Source organism: Rhinoraja longicauda, chromosome 3 (genome assembly GCF_053455715.1).
Source record: "Rhinoraja longicauda isolate Sanriku21f chromosome 3, sRhiLon1.1, whole genome shotgun sequence".
Lineage (NCBI taxonomy): Eukaryota > Metazoa > Chordata > Chondrichthyes > Rajiformes > Arhynchobatidae > Rhinoraja > Rhinoraja longicauda.
In genome coordinates this window covers 20,636,212-20,662,304 of record NC_135955.1, presented here as the reverse complement: position 1 = coordinate 20,662,304, position 26,093 = coordinate 20,636,212, and the positions used below count along the sequence as shown (strand labels likewise).

Here is a 26,093-nt window from a genome sequence, read left to right as displayed (position 1 = left end):
CGGGAGGTGAGTCATTTGCCTGTTTCTGACCTGTATTTGAAAACATGGTATTTATGTGGTTGGTCCAGTTGAGTTTCTAAACAATGGTAGCCATCATTCGTGGGGTTGGGGGGAGGGGTTGCTGATGTCAATGTGATTGAATATCAAAGGTAAATGGCTGGAGTCACTTGTTGTGGTTGATAGTCCCCTGTAGTCCCGAACACTCTGGTGGCACAAATGTTTCTTACTATATATTAGTCCAAGCCTCAATGTTGCCTCCATTGCTGAAAATTATGCAAACGTCAGTAAAACATCCCCACTTCTAAACGATAGTGAGGAACATGGAATTTGGAGGCCATTAAATAATTAGAATGAATTAAAAAAATTCAGGTTTCCCTTCACTGAAGATGTTAGTTTCCATTCTATTTCATTTACTTTAATTTATTTCAATATACTTAACCGATTTAAATTGAGCACAAGTAAATATTTTAAATTAGTATTAATGGTGTTTTTCATTTGCTATAGTACTTGAATGATTTTAGATGTTTATGAATATTAAAAACAAATATTCAATTTAAATGACAGCACTGACAACCAGTGACCCTGCAGGGGTAACCCCATCACCTGTCAAGGCTTTGTTAAAGGCAAAGCCTGACACCTTCAAAGAGGCACTTCATCATGAAATCAGATAGCTAACTGGTTAGTGGAAGACAGCACCCATATTTTTATTGCCTATTGCCCTGTTGGATGGTAACTAGGGTACGATGGGGAAAAAAAAGAGCTACAAGTGATCCAGGAAATGTTATTGAATTTTCATCTCTTTAAAATATTGAAATGCTTTAATATATCTGAATATATCTATAACATTTTGGCAGACGTACTAATATTGCATACCTGCACAAACCAATCAATGGTGCAGCAATTTACCAAGGATGGAAACATACGACATCGAGCGCGAAAGGCATCGCCGACAGGACTCATACATAGTACAATGTGTAGTTTCTGGCGAACACGCTTAATGAAAAATTGAAATACCTGAAAAAAGAACAGTTCACTTAATACGTGTATTTTGCGCCTCATCTGAATTCATTATCTTTCATTATAATGACAGCTTAGCAAATTAGCATTTAGCTCAGATCTCGTGAAAAAGATCACGAGATCTTTTGCCGTGGGGCGGCACGGTGGCGCAGCGTTAGAGTTGCTGCCTTACAGCGAATGCAGCGCCTGAGACTCAGGTTCGATCCTGACTATGGAGTTTGTACGTTCTCCCCGTGACCTGCGTGGGTTTTCTCCGAGATCTTCGGTTTCCTCCCACACTCCAAAGACGTACAGGTATGTAGGTTAATTGACTGGGTAAAATGTAAAAATTGTCCCTAGTGTGTGTAGGATAGTGTTAATGTGCGGGGATCGCTGGGCGGCGCGGACTTGGTGGGCCGAAGGGCCTGTTTCCGTGCTGTATCTCTAAATTTAAAATATATATTTATTTTTTAAATAGGTTAATTGTCTGTATTCAATGATAATTTGATAAATTCTTAATTAAATTGCTAAAAATCTAAAGAGAACATCTGATTATATTCCAATATGTTTTCAGACAAAGACAACACACCGAACAGTTCATTTTGTAACATTAATTTTGCTAGTGGATACCAGTAAGAAAGGATGTACCATGCACTTCCCCCATTATCACTTGTATAATTTGATAAACACAATGATGATCAGAATTCTGTGTTGTGTAATGATGGGTGCAGAGATATATAGAAAGCTGGTGTCAACAACACCTAAAACTAGACAAAAAACTGAATTTCCAATGAGTGCAGATGCTCAGCAAAAACATCATGAGTTGGATCAGAGATCAGAGATTTCAGAATTTTATCTCATGAGAGGGTACAGAGGAGATTTACTAGAATGTTGCCTGGGTTTCAGCACTTAAGCTACAGAGAGAGGTTGAACAGGTTGGGTCTTTATTCTTTGGAGCGTAGAAGGTTGAGGGGGGATTTGATAGAGGTTTTTAAAATTTTGAGAGGGACGGACAGAGTTGACGTGGGTAGGCTTTTCCCTTTGAGAGTGGGGAAGATTCCAACAAGGGGACATAGCTTCAGAATTGAGGGACAAAGGTTTAGGGGTAACATGAGGGGGAACTTCTTTACTCAGAGGGTTGTGGCTGTATGGAATGGGCTTCCGGTGGAAGTGGTGGAGGCTGGCTCGATTTTATTATTTAAGAGTAAATTGGATAGGTATATGGATAAGAGGGGATTAGAGGGTTATGGTCTGAGTGCAGGTAGATGAGACTAGGTCAGGGAGAATGGTCGGCGTGGACTGGTAGGGCCGGACAGGCCTGTTTCCATGCTGTAGTTGTTATATGAATGCCATTAATGGTAAGAAAATGAATGAGATGGGTTGCTTCATTTGGGTGTGTATTACCCAGGTTTGATGGTGTGTATTTTAGTAAGTTTAGACCTAGTACATTATAGAAAAGAAGTTGTACACGTTGCATACCGATTTCCTGACACCCTCAATTCCAGAGCCTTTTTGGATTATCCGTTTTACAGGACCAACAGAGGTCACTTGACAATGAAATGACAGCACCCCCGGCCTGCTAAAAACACCCCTCCCATGACAACTATGGAGTGGAGTGCCAGAAACGTAAATAAAATAAATATAAATTGTAAACTGAATGTGAATGGAATGTCCGGCTTCCATCGTCTCCTTGGTTGTTTAGACTTCTGACCCCACTCTGGACTCGCAAGGTGCACCCATCTCACGGTCTGGTGACATGGCTGTTGCAGCTCACGTTGTAGCCCCCAGGGACAGTGCTTTCTCATTATCGGGCTCCCTTACCTCCCATCAGCTGCTGTTTCTTGCTGTCAGTGGTGGTTTTGTCCACTCCATGCTCGACCGCCGTTGCCTGCTCTTCCAGTCTCTCGGTCCAGTCGGCCCCTATCCTCCCTTCCCCCCCCCAACAACACCCCCCTCCTTCTCCCCTTGAGTCATTGACATACTTCACCTTGGAAGCGATAGCAGGTGGGATGGGAGGGAGACCCACAGTGACCGATCACATCTTGTCATTGCAGTGGCCCGGAGAAAGCACTGTACCCAGTGGTCACAACATGAGCCGCAACAACAGCCGTGCCACTGGACCATGCGGAGGGTGCACCTAGCGAGTCTAGAGTGGGGTCAGAAGCCGGGGCTCTAAGAGGCTGCGGAGATGGTGGGAGCCAGTGATGGGTCGGCAGGTCCATCCGCAATATCCAAAATTGGTTTTAAGTGAGTCCGTTAAAATGAGGGTTGACTGTATTGCCTTTGCAAAACAGTTAGAAGAGAAGATTGAGAGCATATTTGAATTGAAAAGGGATTTTGGGAAGTAGCCTTTTTAAATGTGCCCTGTAAATTAGAGAAGACTTGAAAGGAAGTTCACAGTTCCAGAGGGTAAGAGGAAAATTGAACAGAAAGGTAGGAGGAGGGGTTTTGAGGTGGTGTGCAGGGGACAGGCAGAGTTGAAACACGAAAATTGTAAACATTTAGCCAGCAGAGATAGAATTAGACCTGATTTCAATGTTGAGATGTTGTAATGTAAGGGAAAAAAACTGTCAGCTAAAATGGAGTTGTCATCTAAATTAACAGCACCGCATTTCAAACTCTGCTTAGGAAAACAAGTAGATGTTTTCGAAGAATGCTTAGGCTAACTCGAAGGGACCATTAAATCATGAGGCCATCTGCAAAGTCACGAAGATAAGCCATCCTAGAGATATCCGAGACTAGCTTGGCATCTTACAGGACACATAAGTCACATCATTATGGTACTAAGGAGGACAGCTAGTTTGACACTTAGATTCTTAGAGATAAAAGTTATTATATGTGGATGCTTCTACCATTTCAGCATGAGCTTTGAGAGAGGAGAAGTGGAGGAGAGGGGGAGAGGGGGAGGGGGGGAAAGGGGGAGAGGGGGAGAGGGGGAGAGGGAGAGAGGGAGAGAGGGAGAGAGGGAGAGGGAGAGAGGGAGAGAGGGAGAGAGGGAGAGAGGGAGAGAGGGAGAGAGGGAGAGAGGGAGAGAGGGAGAGAGGGAGAGAGGGAGGGAGGGAGGGAGATAGGGAGAAATGGAGAGAGGGAGAGAGGGAGAGAGGGAGAGAGGGAGAGAGGGAGAGAGGGAGAGAGGGAGAGAGGGAGAGAGGGAGAGAGGGAGAGAGGGAGAGAGCAAAAAAAAAGGGAGCTTGGGAGGACAATTGAATACTCAGAGGGGCATCACACATGTTATTTTGAATTGTGTATCTTTACTGATAGTTGATAGTTTTTCTGTGTTTTGCTTGTTCTTTGTTTTAATAAATAGTTATTTGTGCTCTTCAACATGTGCTTTCTCCAATCATTGATCCAAATCCCTAAATCCTGCATATAGTTAGTTAGTAAACACAATAACTTTTGCAGCTAAAGGACACCGCCCGAAAGATCACTCGTCGCTCGCAATGCCATCTGTGGCCGCTCAGGGAATTTCAACTGAGCTCTTGTGATTTGCTCTGGGTTATAGTGGGGGGTGGGGGTGGGGGGTGGTTTGGAGATCATGAGTTGCCGGAAAATAAGTGTTCAACCTGTGTGACCCTTTCGCTAAAAATATGTCCATGAATACATGTCGAGTAATTTTCCATTGTTCACAAAACATTGTGAGACCAAATAAAGTAATTCCATTAATTCTTCTGTAAAAAACACCTCAATCTCTGCACCACCATACTTTCCCATGGGAGATATAATCCCTACCCTAGTGGTTAGAAGTTCATCAACAAAGGAATGTATGAATTCCAATACACAAAATCCCACATATTAAATATATCCTCGGACTAAAGTTATTGCACCAATGACCTAAGCACATAATCTTACTTCGTCTCGGTTTCCTTCTGGTATTCCAACCTCTTTAGCTTTTGGACGTGTGGCTGCAAGGACATACTCAAGCTCTTCTTTCTCAAACAGATTTGGGACCTCTCCTGAGTTGAGGATGTTATTGACGTCTTCCAGAAATTCCTCTACTACTATCTGTTTGAAAACATACATAAATTAGCAAAATTGAATGCGGACAAACATAATTAGGAAACACAATCATCAACTGACATGATATTATAATCTTTACGCTGTGTAGGAGCCGTTTACGGTTAATTTAGTTACTGTCATTGTATTATGGCTAAGTTTAATATTTCTAGTTTCTGTCTTTTTTGCATGGTCTGGGTGCAAAATGACAGTAAAATGGGAAATTTTACTCTGGGTAAAATACTTTGTGCATCAACCCTCTCTATTCCCATCATTCCACTATAATGATTTTACACCTCTTAATGTTCACACCTCATTCTTCTGCGCTCCAAGGAATAAAGGCCGAGCCTGTCCAACCTTTCTCTATTACTCAAGCCCTCAATTCCTGACATCCTTGTAAATCTTCTCTGCACAATTTCCAGCTTAACAATATGACCAAAATCGAACACAATACTTCGCACTTATCTGCATGAAACTATTAACCATTCCTCAGCCCACATCTGTCCAACTGATCAAAATCTTGCTGTAATCATTCCAATTTCTGTTCTTACCAGTATAACATTTCAAAATTATGTTATGAACAATTACAGTGATTTATTTGCATCACGTTATTTATTTTTTACAAATTACAAATGTAAACTTACTGATTATTTTAAAGTCATACCTGTGTGTCGGTAAAGAGAAAGACAGTATCTTTATCCTCAACACCAGCCAATTTATAAAGAGATCGAAGATCCTCGTGAAACGATTCATAGTTATAGCCACGGCTGAGCTCAATTTGAAAGCACTTGTAATTACAGATGTGAGCTGCCAATCGTGTGAGTGACTGTTTGCCTGTACCCCCAACACCCACAAGAAGTGCATTTCCTCGTTCCTGGCGAATCATGCGAGCAATTCTGCAAGGCAATTGTAGAAACATCTTACACAGCATCCTAATGATTAAATATCAATTTGTAACCAAACCTTGACCCGCAGTACCTGATAATGTAAATAAACAATACCAGATGCTTGGGCAAAAAGCAACATATAAAACAGATTTTAAGAGCTTCAAAGGTACAGCAAAGAGAACGTCAGAAATTGGTCCATTGGAAGGTGAGAGAAAATTCATCATTACGAATATGGAGAAGGAAGAGATATCTGACGTTTGCTTTCACAGTAGAAGATTCAACAGGTCTATCAAAAAAAAACAAGGTTACTAAGGAGCAAAAGAGTGTGAGGAACTTTAATAAAAAACAACAGTGGGCAAATGGTGAGATTAAGAACTAAATGCCAAAGCGTGATAACCTGAATCTTAAAGGTCCATCATCTTTTAATAATCATAATATGTTTACAAGGAGTCAGTATGGTTTAATGTATTTGAAATTATGCCTGACAAACTTATTGGCATTGTAATAATAATCCAATTAGCAGGATGGATACAGGAAACCACTGAATGTCATGGATTTACATTTACAAAAGGCGTACGTTGAAGGTTGCCAACCATCTAACTCTCCTTCCAAATCCAGCACTGACGTTTAAGTTGTGGTCCTTCTCCTTTGGCAGAGTGAGACCATGTGCAAACTGGATGAACAGCATCTCATATTCCACTTGGATAGCTTTCAACCCACAGTATGAAAGTTGAATTCTCCAATATTAGGTAATCTCTAACTAATCACCCCCCCCTCTTTTCTCCCCAACTCCCCCCTCTCCCCCCCCCCCCCAATACCCCCCTCCTTTCCCTCTGCTGAACTCCCACCTTTACCTCCCCTCTATTCCCCCCCCCCCCACCATTTTCCTCCCCTTGGCTTCAAAATCTGCAACTCTTCAAACTCTTCAACTCTCACACGATTGTTCTTATCTCTAGCCTTTGTTCTAACCATCTGTCTGTCAAAAAGTCCCCCTCTCATGTGTCTGGTAATTTTCAAGTTGGCAATCTATAACACGGAGGATGCTTTAGTGATCTGTGCAGGAAGCCAAGTTAAATACAGTCTACATCAGTGACAGAAGAGATTGACAATACAATACAAAGATAGGTAGTAATAATACATTGGCTAAATAAAAGGCAAAATGTAAATGGATGGGATATAAAAGAGAGGCAATATTCTTTTATCTGTTTTGATGCAATTCTAGTTGTGTTTTGTGTATTGGTGCCTCTGACCAATTGCACCCTCCTGTTCATGGGAAGACAGCATTTATATATTGTGTGTATTTACAAGCATATTAACAAAAAAAACCAGCAAATCCTAAAGTAAATACCTGGAAACATGCTCAACAGCATCTTGGAAGAAAACCAGTTTCATCTCTTTGGAACTAGACATATTATAATCATCCATGTATTCCCGAAGAATAGATTTTACTTTTGCATAATTGTTAAGATCTTCATAAAGTCGGTCTGATTTTTCTGCTCCAATCTGAAAAGATTAATTGTGAATGTTATTATGCAAGTTACTCATAAATAACAAATTCCCTGGAATCTGTCTCTCTTCATTGACATCTTTATTGACTTAATAATAAAGGCGTTAGCAATAATAATACAGAGAAGGTGTAACTGGTGCATGAGTACATGGAAAATAATTTATACTTGGAATTAGACTTGATAAAAAAAACAATAAAGCATTGATATTACAGCAAACAATAAGTTGGAATAACCTAAATACATTTAGTGGATAAGTCAACGCCAATAATCAAACACCTCCTCCCTCTTAATACTAACATGCCTCGAATCACACCATCCCTCTCCCTGAATTTTATATCCACCATATCATTCTCCATTGTGAATACCAATGAGGTATTATTTTCAGACTTGATCAGAATCCTTTGGCTCCAGGCACAAATTTTGGACCACAGTATGAAGCAACTGCTGCCTCGTGGAGCCAGAAACTGACTATGGTGGTTGTCTGTGTGGAGTTTACAGGGTCTCCCACTGACTACAAGGGCACCTTTCAGATGCTCCTGTTTTGTTCCACATCCTAAAAATGTGGATGTTGGTGGGTTAATTGCTTCCAAGGATAAATAAATGATAGAGTCTTGGGGGAATTGATGGCAATGTGAGAAGAATGAAAAGTAGGATTAATCTATTACTTGTGCAACTGGGTGGTTAATGCTTGGCATGTACTTAATGTGCCGAAGAACCCGTTTTCATCCAGAATGTCTCTATACTTAAACCTTTTTCAAAGTTGTGACATTTAATACCTATTTTTAATTGCTCAGAGTACACAGAGCAATGCAATGGCATTTGTAATAAAAGAAGAAAACAATGATATGCTTTTTCATTAGATATTAATGATCTGGGCTTGCATACACACGGTGCAATTTCAAAGCTTGCTGATATCATAGAACTCAGAAATATAAGTAAAAGTAAAGGAGATTGCAATCAATTTCAAATGTATATGGTAAAATAACAGATGATGTTTGATGCAGGGTTGTGTAAAGTGAAGTGACCAGGGAAGAATGAGGACATATAACATGAATTTAGAGATATAATGTCAAAGGGGATATCAGCAAACTTCAAAGGTATTTTTCAGATCCTTGGGATAAGTTGAGAAAAGTATCAAAATTCATATAGGATATTTGTGTTTATTCACAAAAAAATAGTTAAAAGAATAGAGGAGTATACTAAAACTTTATAAAATGACAGTCAGCCTCAGCTGGAAAACCTTATGTTAAATTCTAAGGATGCAAAAGTTCCAGGGAGGAGAAGCAAGAAACATTTTAAAAAGTGATTTTTTAAGTATTAAGTGAGATGTTTAAGAATTGTGAATGGTTTTGATGGAGCAAATAGGGAGTAAATGTTTCCAGAGGCAGAGGATAAGCTGAAGATAAGCCCAATCTAGCTCAGCTCCAAATGCGTGGAACTTGGAATCAGCACTCCCTTCTGCAACTGGATCCTACATTTCCTGACCCACAGACCACAATCAGAGAGGATAGGTGACAAATCATTCTCTGCTATAATTCTCAACACTGGTGCCCCACAAGAATGTGTTCTCAGCCCCTTCTATACTCCTTATACACTCATGAGTGTGCAGCCAAATACTAATCCAACTCAATGTACAAGTTCGCAGATGACACCACCGATGAGGTAGACACAAAATGCTGGAGTAACTCAGTGGGTCAGGCAGCATCTCGGGAGAGAAGGAATGGGTGACTTTTCTGGTCAAGACCCTCTTCAGACTGATGTCAGGGGAGGGTGCGGGACGAAGATAGGATGTAGTAGGAGACCGGAAGACTAGTGGGAGAACTGGGAAGGGGGAGGGGAAAGAGAGGGACAATCTGGTTAGAGAAGTCAATGTTCATACTGCTGGGGTGTAAACTCCCCGAGCGAAATATGACATGCTGTTCCTCCAATTTGCGCTGGGCCTCACTATGACAATGGAGGAGGCCCAGGCCAGAATGGTCAAATTGGGAATGGGAGGGGGAGTTTAAGTGCTGAGCCACCGGGAGATCAGGTTGGTTAAGGCGGACTGAGCGAAGGTTCACACTTCTTCCTACTCCTTTTCGCACATGTTAAGTAATGGATGAAATTCCTTGTATTTCTTCTGTTTTTTTGTTTATTTTGTTTTTTAATTTATGTCTTTTAACATGTTCGAAATAAAATAAAATGAAATGAAATGAAAAAAAAATGAAAAGGTGTTGAGCGAAACGATCGCCGAGCCTGTGCTTGGTCTCGCCAATGTAGAGAAGTTGACATTTAGAACAGTGGATACAATAGATGAGGTTGGAGGAGGTGCAGGTGAACCTCTGCCTCACCTGAAAAGACTGTGTCCTTGGATGGAGTCGAAGGGGGAGGTAAAGGAACAGGTGTTGCATCTCCTGCGGTTTCAGGGCAAAGTAACAAGGATAGAGTCCCCCTTGTCCTCATCTTCCACCCCATCAGCCGTCGTATACAACAAATTATCCTCCAACATTTCTGCTACCTCCAATGGGATTCCACTACTGGCCACATCTTCCCATCACCACCACTTTCTGCTTTCCGCAGAGACCGTTTCCTCAGCAACTCCCTTGTCCACTCGTCCCTTCCCACCCAAACCACCCCTTCTCCAGGTACTTTCCCCTGCAACCGCAGGAAATGCAACATCTGTCCCTTTATCTCCTCCCTCGACTCCATCCAAGGACCCAAACAGACTTTCCAGGTGAGGCAGAGGTTCACCTGCACCTCCTCCAACCTCATCTACTGTATCCACTGTTCCAGATGTCAACTTCTTTACATCGGTGAGACCAAGTGCAGACTCGGCGATCATTTCGCTCAACACCTTCACTCAGTCCGCCTTAACCAACCTGATCTCCTGGTGGCTCAGCACTTCAATTCCTCCTCCCATTCCCAATCTGACCTTTCTGTCCTGGGCCTCCTCCATTGTCACAGTGAGGTCCAGCGCAAATTGGAGGAATAGCATCTCATATTTCGCTTGGGCAGTTTACACCCCATCGGTATGAACATTGACTTCTCTAAACAGATAGTTCCTCTGTCCCTCTCTTTCCCCTCCCCCTTCCCAGTTCTCCCACTAGTCTTTCTATCTCCTACTACATCCTATCTTTGTCTCGCTCCCTCCCCTAATATCAGTGTGAAGAAGGGTCTCGACCCAAAACGTCACTCATACCTTCTCTCCCGAGATGCTGCCTGACCCGCTGAGTTACTCTAGCATTTTGTGTCTACCCTCGATTTAAACCAACATCTGTAGTTTTTTTCCTACACCACCAAGGAGGGTCGGATATCAAATAATGAGGAGACGGAGTGCAGAATGGAGATTGTGAACCTTGTAACTTGGTGCCAAGACCGTTAATGTCATCAAAACAAAGGAGAATGTGATTAACTTCAGGAAGCAAAGCCAGTACACACTGACAGCGCTGAAGTATACTTGATTGAAAGCTTCAAACCCTCGTAATAAATATCACCCGCAAATTGTCCTGGACCAGCCACATTGAAGCTATAGCGAAGAAAGCACACCAATGCATCTACTTGCTTGGAAGGCTTAGGAAGTTCAGCATGTCCCCAACAATCCTCACCAACCACCTCAGATGTGCTGTAGAAAGCATTTTATCAGGATGCATCACAGCATGGTTTAGGAACAGCTCCACCTAAGACCACAAGAAATTGCAGAGTTGTGGAAGTAGCCCAGACCATCTTGCAAACCAATCTCCCTTCCATTGACACCACCTGCACTTTCCGCTGCTTTGGCAAGACCAGCAGCATAATCAGGGACAAGTCTCACCCTGGTCACTCCCTCTTCTCCCCTTTCCCATCAGGCAAGAGGTACAGATGTTTGAAAACGCATACCTCCAGATTCAGGGACAGTTTCTTCTCAAATGTTCTTAGGCAATTGAACGGCCCTCTCACCAACTAGAGAGTACCCCTGATCTCCCATCTACCGCATTGGAGACCTTTGAACTATCTTTAATCAGGGTGTATCGGACTTAATCTTGCACTAATTTTGCACCTTTCATCCTTTATCTGTGTACTGTGAACGGTTTGATTGAAAACATGTAGAGTCTGTTCTTTGACTGGATAGCACACAAACAAAAGTTTTTCACTTTACCTCAGTACATGTGACAACAATAAATTAAACTAAATAAGTAAACAAATGACACCATTTGAAAGTGATTGATTATAGAACCACAAGAAGTGAAAAGTTTTTATATGTGCAAATAAGTTTCTATGGTTGAGAAGCACTGGTTGAGAGGTAGAGAAACCAGAAAGAGAATGTGTCCGAAAAAGAACAGGAAAGTTGGGATAATTGGATTGCATTATCATTGACCCAGTCTAATAAGACAAATACATCACTCTATCATTCTGTTATAAGAAACTCAGCAATAAAATGCATTTTATAAAAGTAACGTGAGGTGCGTCTCTTACCTTCAGGAAATCTCCAAAAATAATTGGGTGTAATGTAAAATAGCTTGGCTCCAGCTGAACTGAAAAGTGTTTGTCTTTCAAAAAAAGAAATATTGTCATTATGGAAATTAAAATGGTTAAAACATAAACAAAAGATTTACTATATATTTGGGGAAAAATAACTTCATACAGTGCAATTCTTTCAGAGTGTGTGTTTTATCAAAAAAAGTATAGGCATCGACGAGAAACTTTCAGCTCAACTGACGATTCCTATAATTTTAATACAATATTCACAATTTTGATAAAAGATCATAAACCTAATATTTAACAAATCTTCTATCTTCCCGACTTGCATCTAGCATCCAATATATATTGATTTTATGCATGACTGGGAATATTACTCCTTTGCAATCCTGAACCACAGTGACCTCCCCAAGGTATGACTTTAACATAGGTTTTTGCATACAGGAAATTCTAGGCTGAAATGCCTTCTCATAAAAATTGATAATTAATGGTGCTGAATATATTTGTGTTGCATTGAATTTCTTCAATGCATAGATCTTAAGAAATAAAAAATGGACCTCACTGTGACACCCATGATTTGATTTCTGCAGTGGGCAGCACAACTTAAATGTAATCACATTTACTACATTGAAACTGTTCATTCAGTCCAGCTGATATAAGCCAGAGCAAATGTTCCAAACAAGCTTTTTCACTTAAACAAATGCATTTCATCACCTCAATAACAGTAAAAGTTCGAATTCTATTATATTTAAAAGTGAGTAAGGTAATAGACATGACATTCCAGCTATTTTTTTTTTGTCTTAATTGTAGTTGTGATGTGGTGTTTTTGTGTTTGTGTACTATGTGTGTATGTGGGGGGGAGGGGGAAACTAACACTGTAAATATGTGTCCCTTCAGAACGGAGACCCGACCTTTGTTTTCTGGGCCGTGTCTCCGTTCCTGCTGCGGCCTACCATCGGCCCAACTCCTGGAGCTGTCGGCCTCCAGGGCTCTGGTTCGCAGAGCCCGCGGATCGGACTTACCACCACCGGAGCCGGCCGTCTTCGGAGGCTGCGGGAGCAGCTGCGACTCGCCTTAGGCTCGGGCCGCGTGGATGCCGACATCGGGAGCTCCGGCAGCGGCAGCGTGTTCGCCCGCCCCGGATCGCGGGGCATGGGGCGCGGACATTTCACCGTCCGGCGCGGCCTAGGATGGCCGCGGGATATTTCTCTGCTGGGCGGGGGCTTCAATGTCGGGAGCCACGACCGCCCCGACGTGCAACAACAGCGGCAGCAGCGTGTTCGCCCGCCCCGGATCGGACTTATCATCGGCGGAGCCGGCCGTCTTCGGAGGCTGCGGGAGCGGCTGCGACGCAACGCGCCTTGGGCTCGGCCCGCTCGGCCTTGGGCTCGGTGCGGCCTGCAACCACAACAACCTGACTGCGGGCGAGGCACAGCGGGAGAAGGGAAAGACATTGTGGCCTTCCATCACAGTGAGGAGAGAGAGGACTGGAGGAGACTCACTGTGATGGATGTTTCTTTGATGGATGTTTCTTTTTTTGTGTGTTTTTGGGGTTGGGTGGTTTGAGTGCCTGTTTGATGCTTTTATTGTTGGACTGTGTTTTTGGGGGTTTTGGGGTGTGTGATTTGAATGCCTATTTAATGCTTTTATTGTTGGACTGTGTTTTGGGGGGTTGGGTAATTTTTGGGTGCCTGTTTAGTGCTTTTATTGTTGGACTGTGGGTGATTGAATTAACATTTTGTTCAAGATGGCCGCGCCGTTGTGTTTGGCTGCCTGCCACTGTATGTTTCTTTTTTTTTTTTTTCCTGGTCAGATGTGCAGCACTTTGGTCAACGTGGGTTGTTTTTAAATGTGCTATACAAATAAATTGACTTGACTTGACTTGACTTAAATTTAGACATCAATAGCACGTTCTATTGAAGCTTCCTGATATGTTGCGACTATGAATTTGAAATGAATGTGATTTATTGAATGTGGTGTCCAGACTATTTCGCAAAACCATGTTCAGACCCTGCGAGACATCCAATCTATTCTCATAAACACTATTGCAAGTTACAAAATAAACTTTGCAATTGATTTAGATAACTCCATAATTTATGGAAATCAAAGATATTTGCATAACATATAATTTGTGATCACTTTGAATGTATGAATATGTTGGATTTTCTTACTGGCCATTTCACACAACATGTTGTTAAAGTAGAGCTTGTCTTCACTGTTGATCAGGCGATCATGGAAAACTCGTTGGCATTCATGGCAAAACAGTCGAAAAATTTGTTCTTCATTTCTCACTGTCCCAGGATTACACTGCAGAATTCCTGAAAAAGAAAACAAAAATGAAGTATTTGAAAAAAAAACCAAGCCAATTTCCATAAATTAGCAATCGAGAAAGAAAATGATACAACTGCATAGAAGGAACAAAATTTGAAACGGAAAGGAAAGTGCATCATGGTTATAATATGGTGGATCTGGTTTGAAGATTAATTATGAAAAACACATACACATGGACACATGCACATACACACACACATACACATGCACATACACACAAATACACCCATACACAGAAAATTAGATGAATGATAGAATTTTAATCTCCATAGCTTTTGAATAGACAGAATTCCTTCAGATATTATAATTAACCATACATCCTGGAATTTCCACCACATTGAGCTACAATTTCAATTTTTTTCCATTTATTAAAACATTATTTTCTCAAAATAACTAAATTGCTATCGATAGAGTTATCAATCCCAAAACTAAGATGTTGCTTACATTTCTGACAAACATTTCAAATTGATCACTTTCACTTGAGACAAAACAAAAAAATCTATTAATTTAGCCTCTATTCTCATATTTACCTTCTTGATTGCAATTTTTCTTATATTACTTTTTCTATTCTAAACAATCCATCTTTTAATGTTATCCTTTATTCCTACTGGGTTTCAAATATGTTGTCCACACATTCACAATTCAAACTGTGATTCATCACATGGTTTCCTGCTGTCCTGAACAGAACCTTAGAAGTGTATACTCTTTTTTCCCCCAGATCTCTTTCCCCTTCCAACCTCCTCCCTTTCTTCCCAGTGCCCCACCTGGACTTGCACCCATTTCTCCCCTCCCCCTTCCATTCCACCTACATTCTCTTCTCTGGCTTCACAATTCACACCCTTTCTATCCTTGCCTCACATATTTGTATTTTCAACTCTGGTCTTTGTCCAACCATTTGCATATTTAAAAAAATCACCCTCACCTGTATCTATCTATCACTTAACACACAAAATCCTGGAGTCACTCAGCGGGTCAGACAGCATCTCTGGAGAAAAGGAATAGATGACGTTTCGGGTCAAGACCCTTCTTCAGACTGAGAGTCAGGGGAAAGGGAAATGAGAGATATAGAAGGTGATGTAGAAATGTGATGTACAGACTACTCGTTCTCACCTAGCACACGGCTAATAATGGCCTGTTTCATTTATCATCGTTACTTTTTTGCATATCTTTCTATATCACCGTCGATATCTCTCATTTCCCTTTCCCCTGACTCTCAGTCTGAAGAAGAGTCTCGACCCAAAACGTCACCTATTCCTTTTCTCCAGAGATGCTGTCTGACTCACTGAGTTACTCCAGCTATTTGTGTCTATCTATAGTTTAAACCAGCATCTGCAGTTCCTTCCTACACATTTCATCTATCACCTGCCAGGCTTTAACCTGTCCCTCCTCTCTTCCATATTTCTTTCCCCCACCACAATCAGACTGAAGAAAGAGTTCCAATCCAAAACATCACCTACTCATGTTCTCCAGAGATGCCGCCTATCCCGCTGAGTTACCCCAGCACGTGTCTCTTTGGTAAACCAGCATCTGCAGTTCCTTGTTTCTACAGCCTATTTTTAAGCCTATGTTGATTGATTGAACATGGAGAGTGGGGAATTTCAAGTGTGCAATGAACATATACACACTCCCCACCATATTTAATCATTAGTTTTCTGTTTAATGACAGTAAAACAAATTTTAAGTCAGCCGGTACTCAATAGAGGTGCTCCATTCAGTGGATATGTCATGTATTGAATAAGGCACCTTTGGATTAGTGCTTGAACTGCTATTTTTTTAACTTGCCAAATAACATGAACTTATGAAGTGCATGCCATGAAGGTCATGTTCCTGTGCTGTACTGTTCTAAAACATCAACACAGTGTACAAGATATTGGTGAGGTCGTATTTGGGTTATTGTGTTCAATTTTGGTCACCCTGTTATAGAAAGAATGTTGTTTAGAAAGGATGTATAGAAAGGAAGCTGGAAAGATTTACAGGAATATTGCCAGAATTTGAGGGACTGATCTATAGGAAGAGGTTGGGCAGTCTAGGACTTCACTCTTTGGAGAACAGGAAGATGAGGGGTGATCTTAGAAAGGTGTATAAGATTATGAGTGAAATAGATATGGTGAATGCACAGTCTTTTACCCATAGTAGAGGCATCAAGAACCAAAGGACATGGGTTTAAGGTGAGAGCAGAAAGATTTAATCGGAACCTGAGGGGCAACCTTTTCACATGGAGGGTGGTGGGTATATGGAACGAGCAACAAGAGGAGGAAATTGAGGCAGTTCCTACCCATGTAACTATTGAGGCAGTTACATGGGTAGGAACAGTTTAAAGAGATATGGATCAGTGTGGGATCAGTGTGGGTAGGACTAGTGTGGATGGGGCATCTTGGTCGACCAATGGGAAGGGAGGAAGTAGCTGTAAAATTATAGATCAATGACTCAAAATATTTTATACAGATACATGAAAGGACCTTCAACAAAATTAAAATATCAGTAATGAATGCACAAATGTGTGAGCAAAACCAATGGATTCCTACCTTGTATGCATTTTGACAAGTCCCTCAGATTGAAAACATAATGAGATTTGGCAGGGGTAGGCAGAAGGTCAACACTCATTCGATGGTACATCTCAACAGCTGCTTCCACAATACTAATGGAACAGTGTTTCACTGCCTGAGTAAATTCAGCCAGAAATCCATTCAAAATGGCCTGCATAAACAATGAAAAGGAGAAAATTCATCAACATATTCAGAATGCCTGAACTTAGTACAAAATGGATAGATATTGCATATTAGAAATATAGAAGAATTTTCTTCATAAATTTCAAGTCATTATAAAAAAATTAAAACATATGAATTAGGAAGCAATGTCTATCCAGAGATGAGGGATCTGGTCTCATTGAAAGACTTTCCTTAATATTCATGTTTTTTTTAAAAATGCTGTTCATTTGAGTCTATTACAACTGTAAAGTTAGTCCATGTTTTCACAGCTGAGGCTTCTTTTTGGCAATGCAATCTCAAATAACGTAAAATTTGTCAAATTGCTTTCCATCTTTTGGAAAATATAATTACTCACTTGAAAAATCTGTTTCAAACTATGCTCAGATGGAGTTGGAAGGCACAACATGCTGAAATGTCTTATGAAACGCGGAGTCACTGGATTCCGTCCACCACCAGGAGGCGCACAGGCAGCAGCTATAGTAACATCCTAAAATAACATTGCAGATAAGTCAAAGAAGTTTTTTAAATTATGCAGGGATTTGATGAGGTTGAGAAAATGTGTCTATTTGTGGAGCAGCCTACGACATGTCAGAGTCATGAATCTATTAAGACATTCAAAAAATCTTCTTTCTCCAGAGGCGGTTAATGTGTGGAATTCACTTCTATGTGAATATTGTGAGGATAAGAAGTGATTCATTAGAGTGAGCCAAATGAGAAATTGAACAGACTCCAGCCAGAATATTTCCCTTCCACCACATCCTCTGAATTATATGAATAAGGCAGTTCTGAATCTATACAACCAAGTCAATGTGAATCCCATACAGCTTAATCTTCAGCATCAGCCTACCATAAGAGATCTTATTAAAACCTTTACTAAAATCCAAGTATCCAACATCCAACCTTCATCAATCTCCTTTGTCACCTCCTCAAAAAACTCAATCAAATTAGTGAGAAATGACCTGTCGTGTAAAAGCTATGCTGGCTATCCTTAATTAGTAGAAATAAAGCGAAAAGAAAGAGTGCAATGGCAGAGAATTGCTTTGGGAATGATTGAGGATAAAGTGTTGAAATTCATCTCAGTGGGAATGAACACAGCCACAAACCTGTGTAATGCGAGTTGCTATAGTGAAGAACGGAAGGTATAGAGTCAGCATATTAGTGATAGTCTATACATAGAAACATAGAACATAGAAAATAGGTGCAGTAGGTCATTCGGCTCTTCGAGCCTGCACCGCCATTCAATATGATCATGGCTGATCATCCAACTCAGTATCCCGTACCTGCCTTCTCACCATACCCCCTGATCCCTTTAGCCACAAGGGCCACATCTAACTCCCTCTTAAATATAGCCAATGAACTGGCCTCAACTACCTTCTGTGGCAGAGAATTCCACAGATTCACCACTACGTTTGGTGAAAACTATTCTGGGTGAGGTAGTATATATTAATTGCATTCAAAGCTTTGTGAGAGTCAGTAGATGAATCAGCTTGTAAAATGCGGCACGGTGGCACAGCGGTAGAGTTGCTGCCTTACAGCGAATGCAGCGTCGGAGACTCAGGTTCGATCCTGACTATGGGCGCCGTCTGTACGGAGTTTGTACGTTCTCCCCGTGACCTGCGTGGGTTTTCTCTGAGATCTTCGGTTTCCTCCCATACTCCAAAGACGTACAGGTATGTAGGTTAATGGGCTGGGCAAATGTTTTTTTTTTAATTGTCCCTAGTGGGTGTAGGATAGTGTTAGTCGCTGGGTGGCGCGGACCCGGTGGGCCGAAGGGCCTGTTTCTGCGCTGTATCTCTAAATCTAAAAAAAAAAAATTTAAATGTGCTTTGAGGCTTCTGTGTAAAAATAAAATATTACAGCTGTTGAAATTCTAAACAAAACTGATGAAGCTCGAAATATTCAGATGCATCTGTGGAGAAATAGATTTAACTTCTTGGATGCAACTCATGAATATCCTACATCTAGGACTTGTTTTTAATGTTATGGCTCTGTATAATTTGGAATAGGTACTTTTTAACGTGCTGGGAAGGATTGGCAAATTCTGTTCATTCTCAGTTGTTATCTTCCTATCCATTATCACATTTCCTTAGTTATCAGCTTCCAACCTTTGTAGCCTTTGTGTCCCTGCGTATTATCATTCAGCTTCTGTCTCCACATTCACTCTCCCTGCTTCTCACAAGGCTCCATCTGCCCTCGATTTTCCTTGTCTACATCCAACTATCCAACTGCCTCCATCTCGTTGCTTCCCCTTCCCCAACTGCCTCCTTCTGCCTGTCCTTCCTCACCCCTCCTCACTCCATTTTATGCTGGGTATCGTCCCTCGCACCCCAGCCCTCATTGCTGATTCAGAGTCTTGACCTAAAATGTCTTTGTCCACACAGATGCTGCTCAGCTCACTGAGTTCCACCATCAATTTGTTTTTTGCTCCAGATTCCAGAATCAGCAGTCTCATGTGCCTCTATTGAGATATAATGTGCCCACTTCTGCAAGAGCTTTGGCTTGACAACATTCAATTTGTTGCTGCCTCAGGAGATGCAGATGGGTTTTCAATCATATCTTATGGCAATGCTATTTTTATGGTAGTCTGTTGACAAATCATTGATTGGAAGATGCTGTTCCTTTTGGTCTTCCAGTTTTTAGATAGTTTTCCTGAACACAGTAATTCATTACATTAGAAATATTGACATTTTAAATATCCAATAAAATGTTAGGGTTTGTTAATGTACTGCAGTAATGCATGTTAGATTAGCTAAGTCACACCAGTGAACAGAAATTGTTGACATTTTACAAATATATTTTACTGCATTACAAATTTCAAGTGTATTTTTTTTCCCTGTCAATCTCCCATATGCTTTGCTGTATTTAATTCTAAATGGCCAGACTATGTCTAAGCTAATTTAGGATTATTATTGGCACAACGAGGCATTCATTAATTTAATTCACTAATAAAAATGGTTTTAAAGTCTCTAAAAGCTTTGATTTTATAATTTTAAAATTAGCATTGAGCTATTTAGGCAAATTGCCAGAATCTACTATACTTTTCATGTAAATGGTAAATTTCATTACCCTCTGATCTTAAACTTTGTTGAAGTTAGGTCAAATTAAAAATACAAATACCTGAGAAAGATACCTTACTTCTTTATGAAAGGAAATTAAGAGATACAGGATTAAATCAGGCAGCTGGAATTCTAACTGGCAAAACAGAATGAAAGGACTGAATAGTATTGAATGATACTATTAGTGGCAGAAGTGGCGGCGCTGCCCTGCAGCTGCGGCTCGCCGGCAGTCTGTTTGTCTTTCTTCTTTCTTTGTCTATTTGTTAGTGTTAGATGTATGGAATAGCCTATCTTTAGCTGTGTATATGTGGGGGGTGGTGGGGGGGTGGGGGAAACCTTAAAAAAAATCTCTTCCTCAACGGAGATGCGACCCTTTCCGAGTCGTATCTCCGTTTGCGCTAAAAAAAACTTTAAAAAACGCAGGGCCTTCCATCGCCCGCGGGGCCTTCCATCGCCCGGTGCGGCTCGGCCGCTGGACTTAACAGTGCCAGGTGCGGCTCGGCCGCGGGGCCTTCCATCGCCCGGTATGGCCGCGGGACGGTTCAGCGCTAGGTGCGGCTCGGCCGCGGGGCCTTCCATCGCCCGGCGCGGCTCGGCCGCGGGACTTTACATTACTGGTGCGGCTCGGCCGTGGGGCCTTCCATCGCCCGGCGTGGCTCGGCCGCGGGGCCTTCCATCGCCCGGCGCGGCTCAGCCGCGGGACCTAACATCGCCCGGCGCGGCTCAGCCGCGGGACTTTACATCGCTGGTGCGGCTCGGCCGCGGGACTTTACATCGCTGGTGCGGCTCGGCCGCGGGGCCTTCCATCGCCCGGCTCGGCCGCGAGATGTTTCAGCGCTCGGCCGCGGGGACTTGGGCGTGGGGAAGAGAGCGGAAGTTTTGTTGCCTCCATCACAGTGAGGGGGTGTTTGGAGTCACTGTGATGGATGTTTGTGTTGTGGTTATGTGTCTTGTGTTTCTTTTTTTTGTGTGACTGCTGGTAACGTAATTTCGTTCGGTACCTCGGTACCAAATGACAAATAAAGGCTCTGTATTCTGTATTCTGTATTCTGATACTCATGCTTAAATTCCAAAGGACATCTATTCATGTCACATATTACTAAAAACTAAACTGCTAATGCCACAAAACTGTACGTTTTTTTTCCCAGTGAAAGTCATACTAAGCTAATCAAAATGACTGTGAAATTTATTGTAATGTCACTTGCCAAAAGGTAGATTTGTTTTTGTATGTCACCTGTATTTCTTTCCAGAATAACTTCTCTCTATCATAGAATCCACCAAAGTCCTGGTATTGTCGAAGAAGCTCAATGGGTGGCTGAGATCCATAACGGTCCAATTTCGGCATGTTAAGATCATCCACAAAAATAATAACTCTCTTATTCCCTGGAGCACCTGTTTGTCAAAAGAATAGACATTTTAGATCCATTTTTGCAGACGCAAAAGATTCTTGTTATGAAACTAGATCGCTGAAACAACCAAATTTAAGTTTTCATCTTGATCTGTAAGCCTAGGGTTTAATTGTGTAGCATCTACATTTTAAGCAGTATGTTTTCTATTTTCAAACTGACCCAGAGAAGATCACATAGCAGATCATTTTGAATTCTACTTGTGAATCATTTCTAGAAACAGTTAAACCAAAGAACACCTAATATTTTCCTGGTGTCTGACGGACAACAAAATGACATTGTCTTTTGTGTAAACGACTGTTTTATAATTAGAGCAGACTATGATGAAGCAATCCCATTACCATTTGAAGTGTATTATGCTATTGTGTTGCTTTTTACATTATTTAATGTGGTGCTTAGCTGACATTATGACACCAGAGTGGCACCTTCAACCAACAAACAAAGTCAAAATGCTCAATGAAAGTGAGAGTTTACTTCAACATTTAGCTGTTGAGATGCTCATGAATCAGCAGCAACTATACTTGCAGCATCCCTTGCTGGAAGAACTGTTATGACAATACTTTCCCACTCAATGTTGGTTGGAGACCTCAGGGCAGGAAGCAACTGCGACCTGCCAGTTTTGTTGGCTTCCTACAGGTCGCCATCGTCTCCACTCATGTGCCCATAGAGGCTTCCCTGAATAACCTAGACCTTTTGCCCACAAGAAAGATTTTCACTCCTTCAATGTGTAGATCACAAGAAAAGAAAGCTTAATGGTAAATGCTATGTTTCTGAGAAGCATGCATGATGTTTTCATGCTGAGGGAATCCGTAGTGTGAGAAAAGCTTGCAGCGACAAGACCTCAACGGATTGATACAAGTTGAACTCCATTTTCACTACTTACAGCAATGCACTTTCTAACCACAACAAATGAGCAGAAGAACAATAAGAAATGTACACATTTCATGTTGGAAAATATTATAGACCTCCCACAGATGCAATTTCTGACTTGTTTTTCTCTCAGTACCCTTACAATACAAAACCGAATCATGATCTTCTGCAGACTGGTCAATGTTGTCAATCAAAGACAGCAATTGATAACAAAGGAAGAAAAGCAAAGAAGCAAAGACTCATGGTTGGAAACTTCAATATCCATCACATCGAGTGGATTAATACCAGCACCACTGGCAAGATCTGAAGGAAAAAGCTGCCAGATTGAATTAGCATCACGGGTGAGTGAACTGATACCATAGAAATGTGCAAGAAGGAACTGCAGATGCTGGTTTAAACCGAAGATACACAAAACGCTGGAGTAACTCAGTGAGTAAGGCAGCATCTCTGGAGAGAAGGAATGGGTGACCTTTTCGGGTTGAGAAGAAGGTCTGAAGAAGGGTCTCGACCCAAAACATTCCAGCTTGTTCCATACATCCACCACCCTTTGTGTGAAAAAGTTACCCCTCAGATTCCTATTAAGCCTTTTCCCCTTCACCTTGAACCTATGTCCTCTGGTCCTCAATTCCGTACTGTGGGCAGGAGATTCGGTGCATCTACCCGATTTATTCCTCTCATGATTTTTTACACCTCCATAAGATCACCCCTCATCACCCTGCGCTCCAAGGAAAAGAGACCCAGCTTACTCAATCTCTCCCTATAGCTCAGACTCTCTAGTCCTGGCAACATCCTCGTAAATCTTGTCTGAACCCCTTCAAGCTTGACAATATTTTTCCTTTAACATGGTGCCCAGAATTGAACATAATACTCTAAATGAAGTCTCACCAACTTCTAATACAACTGCAACATGACCTCCCAACTTCTATACTCAGTACTCTGACTGATGAAGGCCAATGTGCCAAAAGCCTTTTTGACCAGCTTATCTACCTGCGACTCGACCATGCACCTGCACTCCTAGATCCTTCAGCTCTACAACACACTCCAGAAGATGCCGTGAAGATTTATGGGGCCATCAGCAGCAGCAGCACCAATGTACATCACTGCAACCTGTAACCTCATAGCCGGCATATCCCTCAGTCTACCAACAATATCAAGCCAGGAGCTCAACCCTGGTTCAAGAAGAAGTGCAGAGAGATCTGAAGGGAACAGCACCGGGCATGCTTAAACATGAGTTGTCTGCAGAAAGTGTAACTCAAGACTACCTGTGTTCTAAGCAATAAAATTAACATTCCCTAGACAGAGCTAAGAAATCTCACAGTGAATAGCTCAACACAAAACTCTTCAGTTCTGTCACATGTCATGAATTATGAATGGTAATCTAAAGTCTAAAGGAGGGAGAGCCCAGGAACATCCTTATCAGCAGCAACAGTGGGGATGAGCATGTGGATGTTAAAGACAAGGCTGGAACAACCCAACATTGTTCATCAAGAAGTCATGGGTAGGTACATGGTGTCATACTGCATAGAAACAGGTCCTTTGGTCCAACTTATCCATGTCAACCTGGATACCTATCTTCGCAAAACTCACTTATCTGCATTTGGCTATTTTCCCACCATTTCTTTCCTACCCATCTATTGTCCAAATGTTTTTTAAATGTTATTATTGTACCTGCCTCTACCACCTCCTCTGGCAGCTTGATCCAGATGCCCACCACTCTCCTCCCCATAGATCTTTAAATAGTTCCCCACTCATTTTAAACCTATGTCTTCTAGTTGTGTTCCTCTACCTTTGGAAAATGATGTGACTTTCTATCCTCATAATTTTATAAGGTTATGCCTCAGCTCTCTATGTTTCAGTGACAACAATCTCAAGCTATCCAATCACACCTGGGAACTAAAGCCCCCCCCCCCCCCCCCCCTTTCCATGCAACATCCTGGTGAATCTCGTCTGCACTCTTTCTAGCACTAATACGTCATTTTTCTAATGTGGTGACCAGAACTGCACACAATATTCCAAGGACGAGTGGATGATTCACTCTGACTTCTTTCTAAGATCTACAAAATTACAGGCCAGCCATCACCCAATTCAATTGCTTACATGTTTTATCTAGTCTGAGAGCACTACTTACAACAAAGAGTAGAAGATAAGTCCACTTCCCAGTTTCAGTTCTAAAGACCTACCCACCAGAATTTGCGCAGAATCCAGTCAAGTTGTTTCAGTACACCAACAACACTGGCTTCCAACAACAATATGGTAAATTGCTCTGATTTGTCCTGTTCACAAAAAAATAGGAAAATCCAATGGCTAATTACCAATCTATTCCCAATCTTCAGTGAAGCAATCAAAGGTGCTATTAAACAGCCCTCATTCATAATAATTTGCTTCCTGATGCTCAGTTTGTGTTGCACTTGACCATACAACTCTAAATCTCATTAAAGCTTTGGTATATATGTGGAGCATAGTTGAGATGAGTGCATATCTGGAAATCTGAAGACAAATGCAGGAAATACTCAGCAGCTCAGGCCACATTTGCAGGGGAAAAAACAGGGCAAAAACCCTTCTGAGATACTACCTTGTCTGAGTCTGACTGTGACATCAAGGAGTACTGCTGCAATGGAAGTCAGTGCATTTTAAGGGGAAATTATTCATCCCTCAGTTAAAGAAAAATTATTATAGTCATTGCAATTCCTTGTATCTCCATGGACTGCTAAGTAGCAAGTAATATCTGCACAACTAAAGAGCCTGAAAATGATCATCTCTGATAAAAGACAATCTAACCATCTATTTTTGACATTCAATAGCATTAATACCATGCAGTAGCATCAACCAAACCAGTTACATCCTCAATGAATCTCCCAAAACCCCCAGCTATCAATTGCATCCCTTAGGCACCACTAGTTCCTGGCCAGATTGCCTAGACTCCTCCTCATACCAAGAGTTACTGTGGCCTCAGCAATGGTCCAAATTCTTAATTAGGCTTTGACAAAAGCAGTGGTCAACTTGTTAATTCCAAGGAAATCAGGCTGAAGTGTTCCTATTACGGGAGCAGAGAAACGCACCATTAAAGCACAAGGTATGATCCATATGTACCTACAAGTTACCACTCCAAACTTTGCTGTCTAATACTGCTAATAGACTTCATAGCATTAAAAATGACCTTTTGTTATTGTCTATTCATTCTATGCTAAAATAATGAAACAAATAATTTGAGACCTTTATAATCTTCACAAATTATATAGGCTTACATAGAGATTATGAATATTTCTGCAACTGTGACCTACCAATTATGTTCTTTCGTTTCTTTTCTAATTTTGACTCAATTATCTCTTGTGTCCTTGCTGAAGATGTCTGAGCAGAGAAGTTAATATAAAGTGGAACATAACCAGCTTCATCTTGAATTTGATTTAACAAACTTCGTGCAACCACAGACTATAAGAAAGATTAAAAAAAATTAAAAATATAAATCAAATAGTTTAACAACAAAACATTACTAATTTTACCTTTGATCGCCTCTAATTTATTTATGAACTTTAACTCAATTGTGTCCTGCCATGTTTTGAAAGGCACATCCAAGGGTCGCTGGAGCCTTGCAACAAGAGATATGTGGAACCAATTAGAAATTCCACCGACCTGCTTACAATTCTCCTGTGAATGGACACATTGTTCCTCTACTATGCAAGGTACAGTCATTAAAGAATACTGAAAACATCTCGGCAATATTTATTTAATTCCTGAAAATCCAATCTCTGAAGCTAATATTAGACCACTGCAGATCAAATTGGTAATTTTTAAGTAAGTGATTAATTTAATTAGCCACTCCTGCCCATTCCTCCATTTTTGCCTCTACTTTGTCCATGAGGAAGCATGAAGGAGATTTTGGTAGTGACATCTCTACTTTTAACAG

General features: G+C 41.3%; 1 protein-coding gene across 1 annotated transcript in view; it reads right to left on the bottom strand.

Annotated features, from left to right (window-relative positions):
* The window catches only part of dnah6 (dynein, axonemal, heavy chain 6), a 228,725-nt gene that overhangs the window by 99,339 nt on the left and 103,293 nt on the right, over positions 1-26,093 (bottom strand). Inside the window, exons 40-49 of the mRNA XM_078394918.1 lie at positions 25,471-25,618; positions 21,148-21,305; positions 17,213-17,344; positions 16,675-16,846; positions 13,990-14,136; positions 11,816-11,889; positions 7,225-7,379; positions 5,654-5,885; positions 4,846-4,998; positions 874-1,014 (exon numbers count right to left, since the gene is read on the bottom strand). Of these exons, the coding sequence (XP_078251044.1) occupies positions 874-1,014; positions 4,846-4,998; positions 5,654-5,885; positions 7,225-7,379; positions 11,816-11,889; positions 13,990-14,136; positions 16,675-16,846; positions 17,213-17,344; positions 21,148-21,305; positions 25,471-25,618 (1,512 nt within the window). The remainder of the gene's footprint in view (positions 1-873; positions 1,015-4,845; positions 4,999-5,653; positions 5,886-7,224; positions 7,380-11,815; positions 11,890-13,989; positions 14,137-16,674; positions 16,847-17,212; positions 17,345-21,147; positions 21,306-25,470; positions 25,619-26,093) is intronic.